Source organism: Egretta garzetta, unplaced genomic scaffold (genome assembly GCF_000687185.1).
Source record: "Egretta garzetta isolate BGI_Z169 unplaced genomic scaffold, ASM68718v1 scaffold179, whole genome shotgun sequence".
NCBI classification, from domain to species: Eukaryota; Metazoa; Chordata; class Aves; order Pelecaniformes; family Ardeidae; genus Egretta; species Egretta garzetta.
Genome location: NW_009270001.1, coordinates 470,618 through 484,188, shown reverse-complemented (window position 1 = coordinate 484,188; position 13,571 = coordinate 470,618). Strand labels below are relative to the sequence as shown.

The 13,571-nt window shown below is 44.6% G+C and overlaps 1 protein-coding gene across 1 annotated transcript in view; it reads right to left on the bottom strand.

Annotated features, from left to right (window-relative positions):
* Positions 1-4,654: 4,654 nt before the first annotated feature.
* CFAP53 (cilia and flagella associated protein 53) overlaps positions 4,655-13,571 on the bottom strand; it is a 19,436-nt gene continuing 10,519 nt past the window's right edge. Inside the window, 6 exon segments of the mRNA XM_009647706.2 lie at positions 4,655-5,161; positions 6,626-6,728; positions 7,402-7,618; positions 8,696-8,816; positions 8,818-8,873; positions 12,325-12,628. Coding sequence (XP_009646001.2) covers positions 4,921-5,161; positions 6,626-6,728; positions 7,402-7,618; positions 8,696-8,816; positions 8,818-8,873; positions 12,325-12,628 — 1,042 coding nt within the window. The 3' untranslated portion in view covers positions 4,655-4,920.

Below are 13,571 nucleotides of genomic sequence, written 5' to 3'. Positions count from 1 at the left end.
CAGGGGCCTCCCGGCAGCGCGGGAGCGGGGGGGCCGCCTCGCTTCCCTCACCTGAGGCGCTGAAACGCCCTTTTTCTTCTTGGGGTTGGGGGTCTTTTTTTTTAGTTTTCTTCCCCTTTTCTTCTTCTAGCCTTCCTCCTTGCCCACAGAAGACTCGTAACGAAGCCCCAGGTGGGCGCCCCTGCCTGGTTCCAGGCTCTGCCGTCCCCACCAGCCCCTAGGCCGCTGGGGATCACCCGCATATCGGGGTGCCATGAGTGGCGTGAGGGGGGTGTCCCGCGCCTGGGACGAGCAGCGTTGCCCACACGAACCCACTGGAAATGCATTCAAGGAACGCACCAGGGACAGGTTTTTCCCTTGTCTCCTGCCTGGAGGTGGGTTTGGGTTCCCCACGCTCCTGGGTGCTCCTTGCGAGTCGCTCCGACGTCCTACACCCACGTCAAGAATTGTTTCTTGGGCAGAAACAGCCAAAAAATTGTCCCCAGCCTGTCGGGCCATGGCCCTCCATCCCGCGGGAGCACCCCGTGCTTCCAATTCACGCTGATAAGGCACTTTTTGAGCCTGGGAAGGAGGATGCAAATGCGAAGTATTCCTAATTAATCACTATTGCAATTTATTATCAGTCAAGGTATTTTGCATATTAACTAAGCAGGCAGAAAATGCGCTCAGCGGGGCTTATTCTCTGCCACAGTTGTTTACTCCGTTAGTGGGGATGCCTCCTCCCGCGGTTTTGGGCTGTGCCGCTCACCAGGCACCCACAGCCTTTCTTTAAAGCAGTCACTGGTGGCATCTCACCCCCTGCTCCTCACCCCTTGAGGGGTGAAACTCCCCCCTGTGGCATTTTTTCGCCTTAGGCACTCCAGAGCCTGGCAAGGAGCAGCGCCGATGTGGTGGGAAGACAGCCAGCATCGCAGGTATCTCTCCTTTTCCAGCTCTGCTGTCCTTGGTGAATCCAAATAAATTGCAGGTGGCTCTGGGGGAAGTTTGGGAAGGAGCAAAGAAGGGAAGGAAAACCTGCACCCTGTCTAAAAATCACCCTGGGTAACATATTTGGCAACATAATCTCTGCAAAGCCTCCGAGATAGCTTTGTTGGGCAAACAAAACTTGCTCCTCTCCTTTTATTAAATCAACTGTAGAAACAAAGCGTGAAGCACCGGCGCAATCAGGAGCAAAGATTTCAGCGAAGCCTGGGTAGCAGCGATAGCCCAGAGGCAAAGCACAGCCGCTCCCATGAAATACCAGCTGGTACCGCGTGTGATTTTCCATCAAATTTATCGTAATCTAAAACTTTAATTAAACTTAGAAAATAAAACCCCCAAAATACATACAAAATCCCTGACGTGCGTCCTAAGTGCTGAGTTGCTGGAAGTTGTCTCCTTCAGGAGACAGAAACTTCTTTCCCATTTCCAGGAATCAAAACTTGTGTCGATCATAATATTTAATGAGCACTGGATCTTAAATAGAATTTTATGGTACCCCCTCTTGCATTCGTGTGGAAGGCACTTAGAGGTGAAAATGAACCAAATACCAGGTTTTTTTCCCCCTCTAAGCAGAGCCAGTGGCTTCCTTAAGAGTACAGGACGGGTGTCAGAGATGTGCGTGCTCCCCAGGACGCTCACAGGTCCCAGCCTTGTCCCTGTGTTGCAATGACAGACGGAGACCTCGAGGACAGACGGATGGACGGACGGGTGATGGCACGGAGCGGCGAGGGGCTCCGGAGGGCTCAGCGAGGCAGGCAGAGTGCTGGCGCTGGAGGTAGGAGCAGAGTTGTCCACTCTGCAACAGGCACCCCCTCATTCTGCATCGTCTTTGGGATTTTATTTAGGTAGAGGAGCAAAGGCGAGTTTGCCGTTGAATTCAGGCGGGCAGGAGAAACCAGCATTTCTGCAGCAAATTCCCCCAAACTACAGTTACAGCCTTGAATTTCAATGTATGTTAACACCAATAACCCCATCCTGAAATCCTCCGTGGAAATACTTCGGAGCAGGATCTACTGCTGAGAGCGCAGGTGGCCAGGGGTAAAATGAGAGCTGCGTCAACCTTATTCCTCAAAATTAGGGGTAATACCTGCACAGTTCAAAGCACTTTAAACTCTCTGCGTGTGTATTAAGGTTTGCAGGGAAAGGTTTGTGCTTTCGCTGGATGTCTCTCGTACGTGACACCGCCTCTGCAGGGGACGGTAGCAGGTAATGCGAAAATATAGAGCATCAGTTCTGACAGCTCCAAATGTCATCGGGACAGAGTTGGTGTTGCTAAATACAACCCCAGGTCCTGAATTTTTGCACGCAGAATTGTCCCAAAGACCTTGAAGTTGGCCTTTCTCCTCCTGGGCTTTGCAGAAGTCACCACGTGCTACGTCCAGGCACAATTCTCAGGTCTGGCTGGGGCTGCAGCGTCACTGTACCCTGGGCATGGTTGCACTGGCTGTTTCTGCAGCAAGAGTTCCTACCTGTGTTAACAAAAAATTAATCAAGGTGTTAAAGCAATGAATAATTAACAAAGAAGGATTTTCCTGCAAATAAAACTGATTCTGTCCAAAGCTGGATGTAGCTTTCCAGCGAGCCCCCGGCCCCGAAGGTGCTCCCACTGCTATGGGGAGCAGACTGCAGACTTCACATTCATTGCAAAGGAATTGCGCCTCCAGGAGCAGGGACACTTTATAAATGCTTGATAGCTCTGCCCACCTCTTCTGAGTTATCATTTTATTAAAAAGAGATTTATTATGATTCTGAATGGCTCAAATTCACCAAGCTCACCAATGTGGTATTTTTTTTTCTCTCTCATATTGGGTGTACACAACGACAGTGTCACAGCCTTTAATAATAGGTTTTAATTAATCTTGGAATTCTGAATGTGCTATTATGTTCGTTTTTCAAAGAGGGGTCACAGTAGCGAAGAAGAATCTACCTTGCTTGTGCAGGGCCGCACCAGGAGCGTGTGGCAGACCAGGAAATTAATCTCTTAATCATTCTGCCATTTTGACCCAGCGGTGAGAGCAGAGACCTATGAGCTTTCTGGACTGATGGACCTACTTCCATTATCTGGGATGGCCTTTCCCACCTGCAAAATAGGAGGAGCAGCTCTGAAGTCCTCTGTACAGCTTCAGAGATGGCTACTGAAACTCACTGAGGGCTAGACGTTTCAGCCAACAACCCACCCTCTCCCAGTTTGCAACGTCTTCGCATTTATGAACATTTACTTTCTCGACGTCTGTAGGAGACAGATGCTGTTTGGATACAAGCGATTCAAGGAACAAGACATGCAGAGGCTCCGCTCTGCTCTGCCTGGATGGTATAAACTTGTCCCTCTTCCATCTGCTGTCTCCGGAAGCTGCTCTCAGAGAAGTTGTGTCCGTATGCAAGGAGAAATCCCCACCAGACTTGGTGCTGTGCCCCTCAGCCGGGCAGCATCTTAGGGCCAGGTTCTTCCACCGTTTACACGCACAATCAGCTGGGTTTCTCTGCTAAGATCACCGATACCGTTTCAGGTGAATACACCTCTACCTGGCCTTCTACAAACAGCTGTACGGCTTTCTCCACAGACAAAAAGCGTTTTGTCAACTTGGCGTCTGCTTTAAACCAAGATGAGGCAACCATGCAATCAGTTTTATTCCCGATTCATTCCAAAAAATCTGGGAGCTGGGACTCCTGGGCTCTGGTCCCAGCCATTTATCAGCTTCTCTGTGCATCCGTTCACGCTGCCACGTGACAAAAACCTGGTAATCTCCAACAGGGAGCCAAACACTGAAAGGGGCAGGTAGGGAGGAGGAAGAAGGTAGAAGTGCTTAGTGAGGGATGGAAGTTGGAGAAGAAAAGGGTGGAAAAGCAAGGGCTGGAGGAAAGATGGTAGAAGCTGAAGAAAGAGAGAAACATCTGCAGATGAGCAGCAGCAAAGGCTCAAATGGTAAAATGTGAGAAACAAGATAAAACATTTTGAAATGCCACGAAGTCTATGAGGAAGAAAGGATATGAGGTTGCAAATGGATTCTTCACTTCCCTCCTCTGAAAAGCACAGAGGGAAAAACTAATGAAATACCTACCAGGGAGCTGGCTGAGGGCAATGCCATGGGGAGAACCTGGAGTGCTCCTTGGGTCACCCACTCCTGCATAAAGGACAATCTGGCCATTAACATGGGGAGCTGAGCAAGAAGGTGTCCCCTCTCCCCGCTGCCAACTCCTGTCTGAGACCTTTCTGATGACATCTGGCCATTTTTTGTGTTGTTCTGTTGGTGCTCTGCAGCCCCCTCCCCATTCTGTGCATTGGTGGCAATCCAAGGCAGTCCAAAGAGGCAGAGTTGCCATCAAAATGATAAATAATAACCCTTTTTGCAAGAAAATGCTAACTTCAGTCCTGCAGAATTAAATCTGTCCAAGCAGAGGTCTCGCAGAGAAGCTTTGGGACTCTCAGATTCCACAGATCATTCAACAGCTATCAGAAGATATGCAAAGCAATATCAGCTCTTTACTGCCTATAGCCCATAGTAAAACAGAGCCGTCGTTTTATATTTAACAAGGAAAATGAAGATGAGTCACCAAGTACTTTTTGTCTAAACACAAAAAAAAGGTTTTGCAAATATTTGCAGTTCGAAAGGCATTTTAATAAGTTTGCTGCGACTCTTCTACAAAGTTTTTGCAGATTTTAAAGAATGCCTGCATATCACCCATGTCATAATAATACACTATTATACTGCAGAGAACATACAATATTCTTGCATTGAAATGTCACACGTTTTCATTTGGATCAGTCATTTTGTCAAAGAAAATCCAATAGGGAAAAAATAACCTTTAAAAATACCGTGTTTCTTGTATTTGCCAGTTAAATATTTTGAGCATCACAGCAGAGAGGGGTCTGCTAACTTGAGTCAGTTATGAACATCCTTAGAAAATGTTATTTTAAGGCAACCAAGTGAGCTAAAAAAATTATCGTATATTATTTTCTTGAGTGTTAGGCTTTAGTTTTCTTCTCAAAGGGTGGGTCTTTGCTAATTTCTCACAAGGTCTCAATAGAAGGTCCTGTACCCTTTCTTGGTAAGCTCTCTCTGCCGCTAGATCCGATTCATATTCTCGCCGCTTCTCTTCTTCCTCAGCATCACGGGCCTGTTGTTGATAGGCAATCTGAGCCCTGAGTTGCTCTTGGTATTCTTTTGCTTCCTTTACTTTTCTGGAAATGACATACGAATAGCTTATTTATGAATTGTGGGTAAAAATATAAACTATTTTTTTCCTTATTATTATTTAATCTCTTAGCATTCAACCTTGGACCAAAGAACCGTTCAAAACTCCTTTTAGGGGTTAAGAATAACTACCACTCTATTAACCAAACGCTACATGCTAACCTTACGTTCCTCAGAGAAAGAATTGCGTTCTGTTGTATGTTTATAAAGCGGATTGCAAAATTGGTGCTTAACAAGAAAAAAAAAAGAGCAAGAACAGCCCCTTGTAATCAGCACGCCCTCCCAGCCCCTCACGGGGGCAGTGAGAGGACAGAATGAGCATGTCAGGTCTCAGTCCTTTGCTCGCTCCGGCTCATTGCTGCAGCGGCCTCACAGCCCACCTCCGCTCCCTTGTTCTGAAGATAACAAGTTACTGCCAACGGGCAAGGCAGGGTGCAGGCTCCGGCTGCGGTGCGGTACTAATATCCTAGGAAATGGCTGTCGGATGAAATCATTCTTCCATTCTACCTCGAGACTCCTGTATCACTTTCGCTACCCTCTGGAGCGGCAGCGGAAGTCTACCTACGCGTTCAGGCACTTAAAATGCCAACAGTCTCGTCAAGACTTGCGTGCTAACGCAACGCAGTTGAACCACACAGCGCTTACCGACGACGCCACTGAATGCCATCTTTGCTAAGTGAAGCTTATCCAAAATGAAGCCCGGCATGTTTCCCTCAGAAGGGTGAGATTTCTGTAACATCCAGGCGATTGTTACCGATAAAGCCATCAGAGAACACAACAGATACCGGCTCTGGAAGGAGCTACTCAGTTACCTCCCACGGACAAGTGTGGAGAAAGGGCCGAAGTACAAAAAGGAAATTAAGTGAAATAAAGCCCTTTGCCCTATGTAGGCTTCGCATGACACCCAGAGGAACATTTCAGCTACTGCGTGTAACTCTGTGCTCACCCTGAGGAACTGTAAGGTGAAGAGAACCCTGTGCGGCTGCATTACGTGCGGTAGTCTGGTATTTTGGTGGCTGACTTCATGATTGTTTCAGGGATGTGTGTGGGTGGAGTTTAGCAGTAAGCCTCAGCACACTAACTCTCCAAGGTAAGTAACAAACTAACCTTTCATTAAACCTCCTCCCCAAACCTCTGCCACTCCTAACAACAGCTCAGAGTACAAGGGGATGTATTTAATAAACATGATGGAGGTAAGGCACACGATGGTCCAAAAAGACCAAAACAAGGGATATGTAATGAAATATCATTATTTCTATGATGAGATCAGAATTAGTCATTTAATACCGCCTGCAATATAACAGAGCTGCTCTTGAGCAGTGTGGAGCAGAGCCTCTCTGACCAGAAGAAAGCCCACCCAGTGCTCAGTTATCTGAAAATGAGAATTTAAACTCAAAAGTTTAAAAGATTGATCTGTAATTAAATGAACCGATGGCATCAAAGAAAATTACCTTGCATATTTTTCTTCTTCTATATGCTTGAGTTCTGCGATTGCTTCAGCTAGTGACTCCCTCTCTCGAGCCAGTTCTTCCTGCTCCTTTGCATTTCTCTGCACTGCAAAAAAAAGAAAAAAAACCAACAACGTTTTAGAAGATAACAGCACTGCTAAGCTTGAAGGGACAGTGAGACTGTGTTCAAGCCAAGTAGCCTGGATAGCAAGCCTGAGTTTTGTTGCTTCTGAAGAGGCACACAAACAATTGCCAAGTGCATTCTCAGCTTATTTATTTTTCATGCACTCAGAACAGAAAAGATGTCACATTCAGAACTTCATCATCATCATCATATCATTAAGAATAAGTTCAAGCCAAGTAGCCTGGATAGCAAGCCTGAATTTTGTTGCTTCTGAAGAGGCACACAAACAATCGCCAAGTGCATTCTCAGCTTATTTATTTTTCATCCACTCAGAACAGAAAAGATGTCACATTCAGAACTTCATCATCATCATCATATCATTAAGAATAATGATTGCTTGCTCATACAACCCTTACTTTACTAGGCTTTGCTCTGGCAATAGCAATGGGAAATTAGCGTAAGGAATGCCTGTAGGAGTACAGCTTCAGAAGTGGATTCAGAGACAGTAGCATTGTTGTCCACTCAACCAGCGTGCCTGTGCACGCTGGGCCAGATGGTCTTCTCAAAAGCAGCGTGTTCTACTCCCTCTGCCTTTGCCAAGACTTGCTTTCATGCGGTCGGTTTGGTGTGCAGACAGCGAGCTGTTATTACTTACACTTCTCCTCCATCTGCAGTTGTCTTGTATCCAGGACGTCTTTCAGTAGCTGCTTTCTAGCCTCCTTTTCTAATTGCATTTGCTCAGCCTTCTTGGCCCAAACCTTTGCCATCTCTTCCTTGAGGAGCTCATCCCCTTCTTTTTCTCGCTGTTTCTCCTCCTCCTGCTGTTGAGCCAGGTGTGCCAGGTAAGTCTGTTGCTCCTTTAGCAGCTCTTGCTGCAAACATACAGACATTTGCAGATCTGAGTAAATGAGTTCAAAAAAGCCTTTCAAAACATGAAGAGAAGTGGTGGTTTGCAGACAATGTGAGAACTGGGAGTCTCAGGCTCCATCCCAAACCCTGCCACGGGAAAAAGCCGTGCTGAATCTTCTTCCTGGCCAGTCAACAGTGCCTGGACAACAGCTTAAGGGCAGAACAAACACAGAGTGATCCCTTCCCCCATAGCAGCTCGGCTGCCTACAACACAGACATTTTACAAAGCCTTTCCACAGCTGACCAGGCTACTCCACCCTCACCAGAAGCCTTGGGATCTATAAATTTAATAATAATAAATAATAATAAATATCACCTCCTCTAATCTTGTGCCAAGGTCTAACAGCTTATACAGCTTTCCTAACCTATATGAGGTTCTAAATACCTTGAGCAGAGTAACAAATGCAGCTCTCTGCTCTGTCTTAAAGTTACCTTGAGACTCCTTTTCACCCTGAAGTTGGACAATCTACTTGTTTTAAATTTAGGAAGTGACAGACACATGGTTCCATGGCATCACCAAGATATTTAATGTGAAGTTTAGCACCTAAATAGCCAGCTACTAAAGATTTAAAACTCTTTCTTGGCGTTAATGAATTAGAATAAGTTAAATATTTACTTTCCTCTGCAGTTGCAAATATTTGATAGATCAGGTCCATGAAACAAAAAATATTTTTCTAACCTCCATTACTTCCAGGCAATATAAGGATGAAAAAGCTCAGGTGATTTATACACAATGGAATCAGCACAGAGGGACAAGGTTTCCTGAGAGCCCCCTTCTTTTGCCTAGCCTGGTAGCCGTGCTGATTGCAGAGCATGCTTTAAAGTACTTGCTGTGGTTTTAACAGTTAATGGGCTTCTTCAGAGAAGCCGAGCGCTGGCAGGAGGAGAAGCAACAGGCTATACCACAAAAGAATCAACTTGTTCAGAGAAAAGGGCTTGTGTCTGATCTCATTTATGCTGTGCAGTTCACTGAGGGCCACAAAATTAGTCTAGATGAGGTATTGCCCCACAACTTCACAATGAACACCTTTAGCCCTTACTTTTCTTTTTGTTTTCTCCTCAGCGTCTTCCTGGGGTTCCTGAAGAGATTTTTCCAAGATCTTCATCTCTAGGGCAAGTTCACCTTGTTTTTCTTCATTAAGACGATTCTTCTTGTTTCTGTAGTTTCTTCAGCTGAAGTTGTTCATTTTCTACCTTAAGCAGTTGCTGCTGTTCTTCCTACAAAGGTAAAAATAGCCAGCTTGTAAAATCATTGCATAACTTCAATTTAAATGATGGCTAGAATTGGTTTAATTGGAACACTGAAGAGTAAAGATAAATATTTAAAGCCTTACTTGCTGACATTAGAGAATTAATGTCATCCATTAGACCTGTTAAAGCATGAGCGTTTTAGCGTATCATTCATTAGAATTCAGGATTTTTCTCTTTAATTATCACATACACTTCAATACCAAAACACTGGAATGCCTGATGTACTCCGGATCTTTCAAGTGGATAGACAGAGTCGTCTCTTTAGAGAAATCGATACCATTGCAGCACCTAAGATCTACATCCAAGCCTTCACACGCAGCCGTAACCACTAACCCACAAGAGAGCCACGTGTTCCTCCTGTTTCTGCATACATTATCTGTCCTGTGCCTGCGCTGATGTTCAGAGCACTGCATCTCTAGTTGACATAAGATTGCACAAAGTAATTATATCCTTCTATTCTGATGGGCAGTTACTGAATTTCCGTGGCTTCAAACCATTCTGCTTTAAATTGGAAAGAACAGGAAAATGGACAGCAACACGGAGTTCTTAAGAAAGGAACAATGAAAAATAGCAAACGTATATTCAAGCTCAAACAGGTATATGTATATTCAAGATTATTTAGCCAAAAGAAAAAAAAATCCCAAAGCAGCATCAATAAAGTAAATCGCATAATTCCTGAACGTCCTGCATTTGAATAAGTTTACAAGCACTCACAGTTGTAAAACAATATATGGCCATCATTAGCTTATCTACAGGTCTCAGAAACAATGCCACAGCTGTCCTGAAGGCACAGGGTTTTGTTAACCTGTTTTTAAATTAAATGTCTCTTTTGTAATGTCAATAAACATTCTAGCATGCATCAGCAGGTTTGCCATAAACAATGTGTCTAATCTTCCCCATAGGAAGTACAAGCTGCACCTCCTAAGGAACATAACATTATGCAGGACGTAAAGCGCCCGCTGACTCTTCCAGTGTTTGAAAGCCAAAGCTGCCTTTGCTATCTTCCTGAACGGCCAAATTCACTTTCAGAAGCTGGTAAAACAGCTCTGAAACTCAGCATCTGTTATTTGAACCACCGAGTAATCAAAAACCCCCTTTGAACAATAAAGAAGGAAAAAAAGGTGGAAATAGCAGTCTACTGGGCAAGCTGGCACATGCCTTAGGCTGAATTCTGACGTCCGTGAAGTTGCATGAGAGTAGCCAAGGATGGGATCTGTGGCGCTTACCCCGTGAAAGTTGCTATGATGGGGTAACACAACATCGCAAACGTACAAAGAAATTGTTACCAACCATCCACCTGCAAGCCAGGACCAAAGTGCTACTGCAGAAACTCATCTAGCACTTGCCAGACTACAGCCAGAATGTGATTTCCACCACCTCAAGATACCACAATTCTATAAGGGAGAGAAAAGACAGAGGAGGAGGAAGGCAGCTAACGTAGGTAACAGCTAATGAAAAAGCAAATGCAAAAGTTGCTGTCTCTTTTGTCACCCAGCCCGAGATATCTTGATGCCCACATATGGTCTATCGTGGCAAAGGTTCAAGTTTTGCTTCCCTAAATGATCTATTTCCATTGCAACAACCAGAAGGAACCATTATACAGAGACACTTCGCCATCCATAGTGTGTCCTTCACCCAGATGAAACCCCTGGTCATTATAGGCTACCAATTCTGCACTGAAAAACCTGTAATGAGGCCATCTGTCACATCCCTCTTCTGCCGAAAAAGGATTATGTCCCATTTTCAATACAGAAACTCTCCTTTATGGACCCTTTGAAGAAAGCTTTTTTTTTTTTTCAGACACTAAACCAGTTTACCAGAAATTTACCTCCTTGACAGAGCCCAAGGCAGCTGTCTTCAGGGGAAGCTACACAGTCTTCTATTCTAATAGCTTTTTTCTGAACAGGCCGGTTAAGCAGAAGTGTTCTTTGCCTGGGAGGTTTGGCAGTGCCTTAAGAGTTGTTAGAAAAAACTGATTTTATTCTGCATGTTTTTAAATAAGTGAAACATTACCGTCTAGCTTGGAATAAGGACTCCACTGTTTTACAGCCAGGATTTTCAGAGCTTTAGATTCATTATTGTCATTATTTTTAAAAAGTAGTGGAGTATATATCTTGCCAACATCAGCTTCCAGTGCCTAACGGAGTACCCTGAGTGACCGTTCAATCGCTACACATAAATAGCTGCAAAATGAAGACTGAGTCTGAACTAAACAGTTTCCCATAACTCACAAAGTCAACACAGAATACTGTGAACTAGGCAAGCCCCATGAAAGCCAGCACAGCTACAGCAAGCCTACACTGGGGACAGAGGAGGAAAAAAAAGAGGGTGGTGGCCAAACAGTTGGACCAAGGTAACCAAATGGCCTCCTGCAATGTGATGCCCAGTGGCAGCCAGCACTAATAGGTGAGAGAGCTTAGGCACCACAAGCTAATTTGTTGGGGGGAAAAAAAAAGGCTGTAGATTCTGAAATTCAGTCAGCTGGGGCATAAGCAGTTGGAATTTTTCATAGAAATGTGTCTCCTCATGTATGTGCCAGGGTCCTGAGTGCACCAACAGGCTCTGCAACCTCCCCACAGGGGCTTGGCTGCCTGTGCTTGCAGCCAGCCCCGACGCAAGCCTTGGATCGGAGATCTGGGAAAGAGCGGTGTGAGAAAGGGCCGACCGAGCGGAGTCACTTGGGAGCTGAAGTTAGGCTCAGCCTCTCACCCTTGGTGCCTACGTGAGCTATGCTGCAGGTACGCCTGTGCCTGAGGTCGATCCTGATCCAGACCTGCTGGCTTAACTTGCTGCCTTCATCTTGAACTTCATCGCTACAGACCTGCCGAGCAGTTTGGACTGTTAGGTGACCCCGGTTACTGTCAGCGGACCCTGCTCTGCCCCGTTCCTTTGGGTAGTGTGGGACTCTCACTGGGGAGGACAGTGTACTTGCCTGCCCTGCTGTCACCTTCGGCTCCTGGCTCGCCTTCCCTTCTGGGAGCTCCCTCCCTCTTGCTGCTTCCTCTCAGTGCACTTACCATGATGATTAAACGTAAGTATCATGGTCTGAGATCTGGTGTTACACGTTACTGCTGGGACACAAGACTCTCTAGGTATCCCGCAGGAAACTGGAAATCAGAAAATTGCAAAGACGTCTGGCAAAAGCTTAAAAACATTTTCATTTCCCAGGAAGGCTCTGAGAGGCTTTGAATGCCAAAATCCTTTACCATGCTAAGTTGCGAAAGATGTATTTCCCTCTGCAAACAGGAACGCATTTGCCACAGCTCTGGAAAAGAGGCTTAGCGTAACGGGACGGTCTCAGATACTAATGGAATCAGTGAAGATACAAATAAGGTATGGATTAATCTAAATGTCTAGTAAGCCTATCATTAGGAGGGCCTTATACCCAACCCTGAATTGAAAATGATATGGAAATTACCAGCAATCGAGCCTCTTCTTCCTTCAGCCTCTTTGCCTCCTCTTTGCGAGCACTGAGCACCGCTACCTGGGCACTGAGCATGTTCAGGATTTCTCGATTCTGTTCTGCTGATTTCTGCACCTCCACCGCCTCTCGCTTTTCCTTAGCCAACATATCCTCTCTCCAAAGCTCTGCAAACACCTGCTCCTCCTTCTTCTGTTGCTTTTTCAATTCCTCCTTCAGAGCTAGCTGGGCCAGCCGGTCTTCACACAATTCCTTCTGGTGCTTCTTCATCTGCTGTACACGAAGCTCCTCGCATTGTTCTCTGAAAGGCAACGTAAAAGTTAAAAAAAAAAAAAAATCACTAAAAGTTTAAAAAAAAAATTCTACATCTGGTCTGACACTGACTCCTTGTGTGGGCTAAGGAATCAGAGAGCCTGATTAGATGGAGATTTTGACCTTAATCAGTTGACGAGCATGTCCATTTGTAAAAAGAATATATATACACATATAAATATTTTATATATACAAGGTGTATTTTATGCATGTAGTTGGAACATGCGTCGTGTGAAGGTTTTTACATATCTAATTTCTTTAACGTATAGAACACATGCACACTACGCTTGTTCAAACATGTAGGCTGCTCTTTATTCAAATGAGGACTTAGAATAGGTTTACCAGTCACTTGAAAGCTCATTCATATGCAGAAAATACTCTGAGAGCAGAAATTTAGGTTACACAGTTGAACAGGAACCACTAGAAATTTATTACTTTTTTTCATAAAGTTTTGTGGGATAATTCAGAAAAGTTGCAATAAAAGTCCAGAGAAGCTCCGAGTAATACAAAAAAGTATTACTCTGAGTATAAATATATACACATTAATATAAATAAAATATATTAAAAATATATATGGAAAAGTATAAAATTAAATGCGTAATACAGCTTTCAATTTTCGTTTACTCACTGCAGTTGAGGGGCATATAAGCAGATATTTATCTTCAGTTGAAGAACACAGGACTATTTGGAGATTCTGCTTTTATTTTTACAAACAAAGCGCTATTGAGGTCAACGTATGCTATCAAACAATATTTCATTTGAACAATACACAAGCATTTTAATTCTGTTCTATAACCAGGATATAGATTTTCATAAAATCAAAATGTGAAACTAGCAGACAACGGTGAGGGATCTACAAGCATGAAGGACCTGTAAGCTCTAAGGGTGTGTGATAGACACACGTGATGCTGTGAAGTAAAAAGATCTCTCGC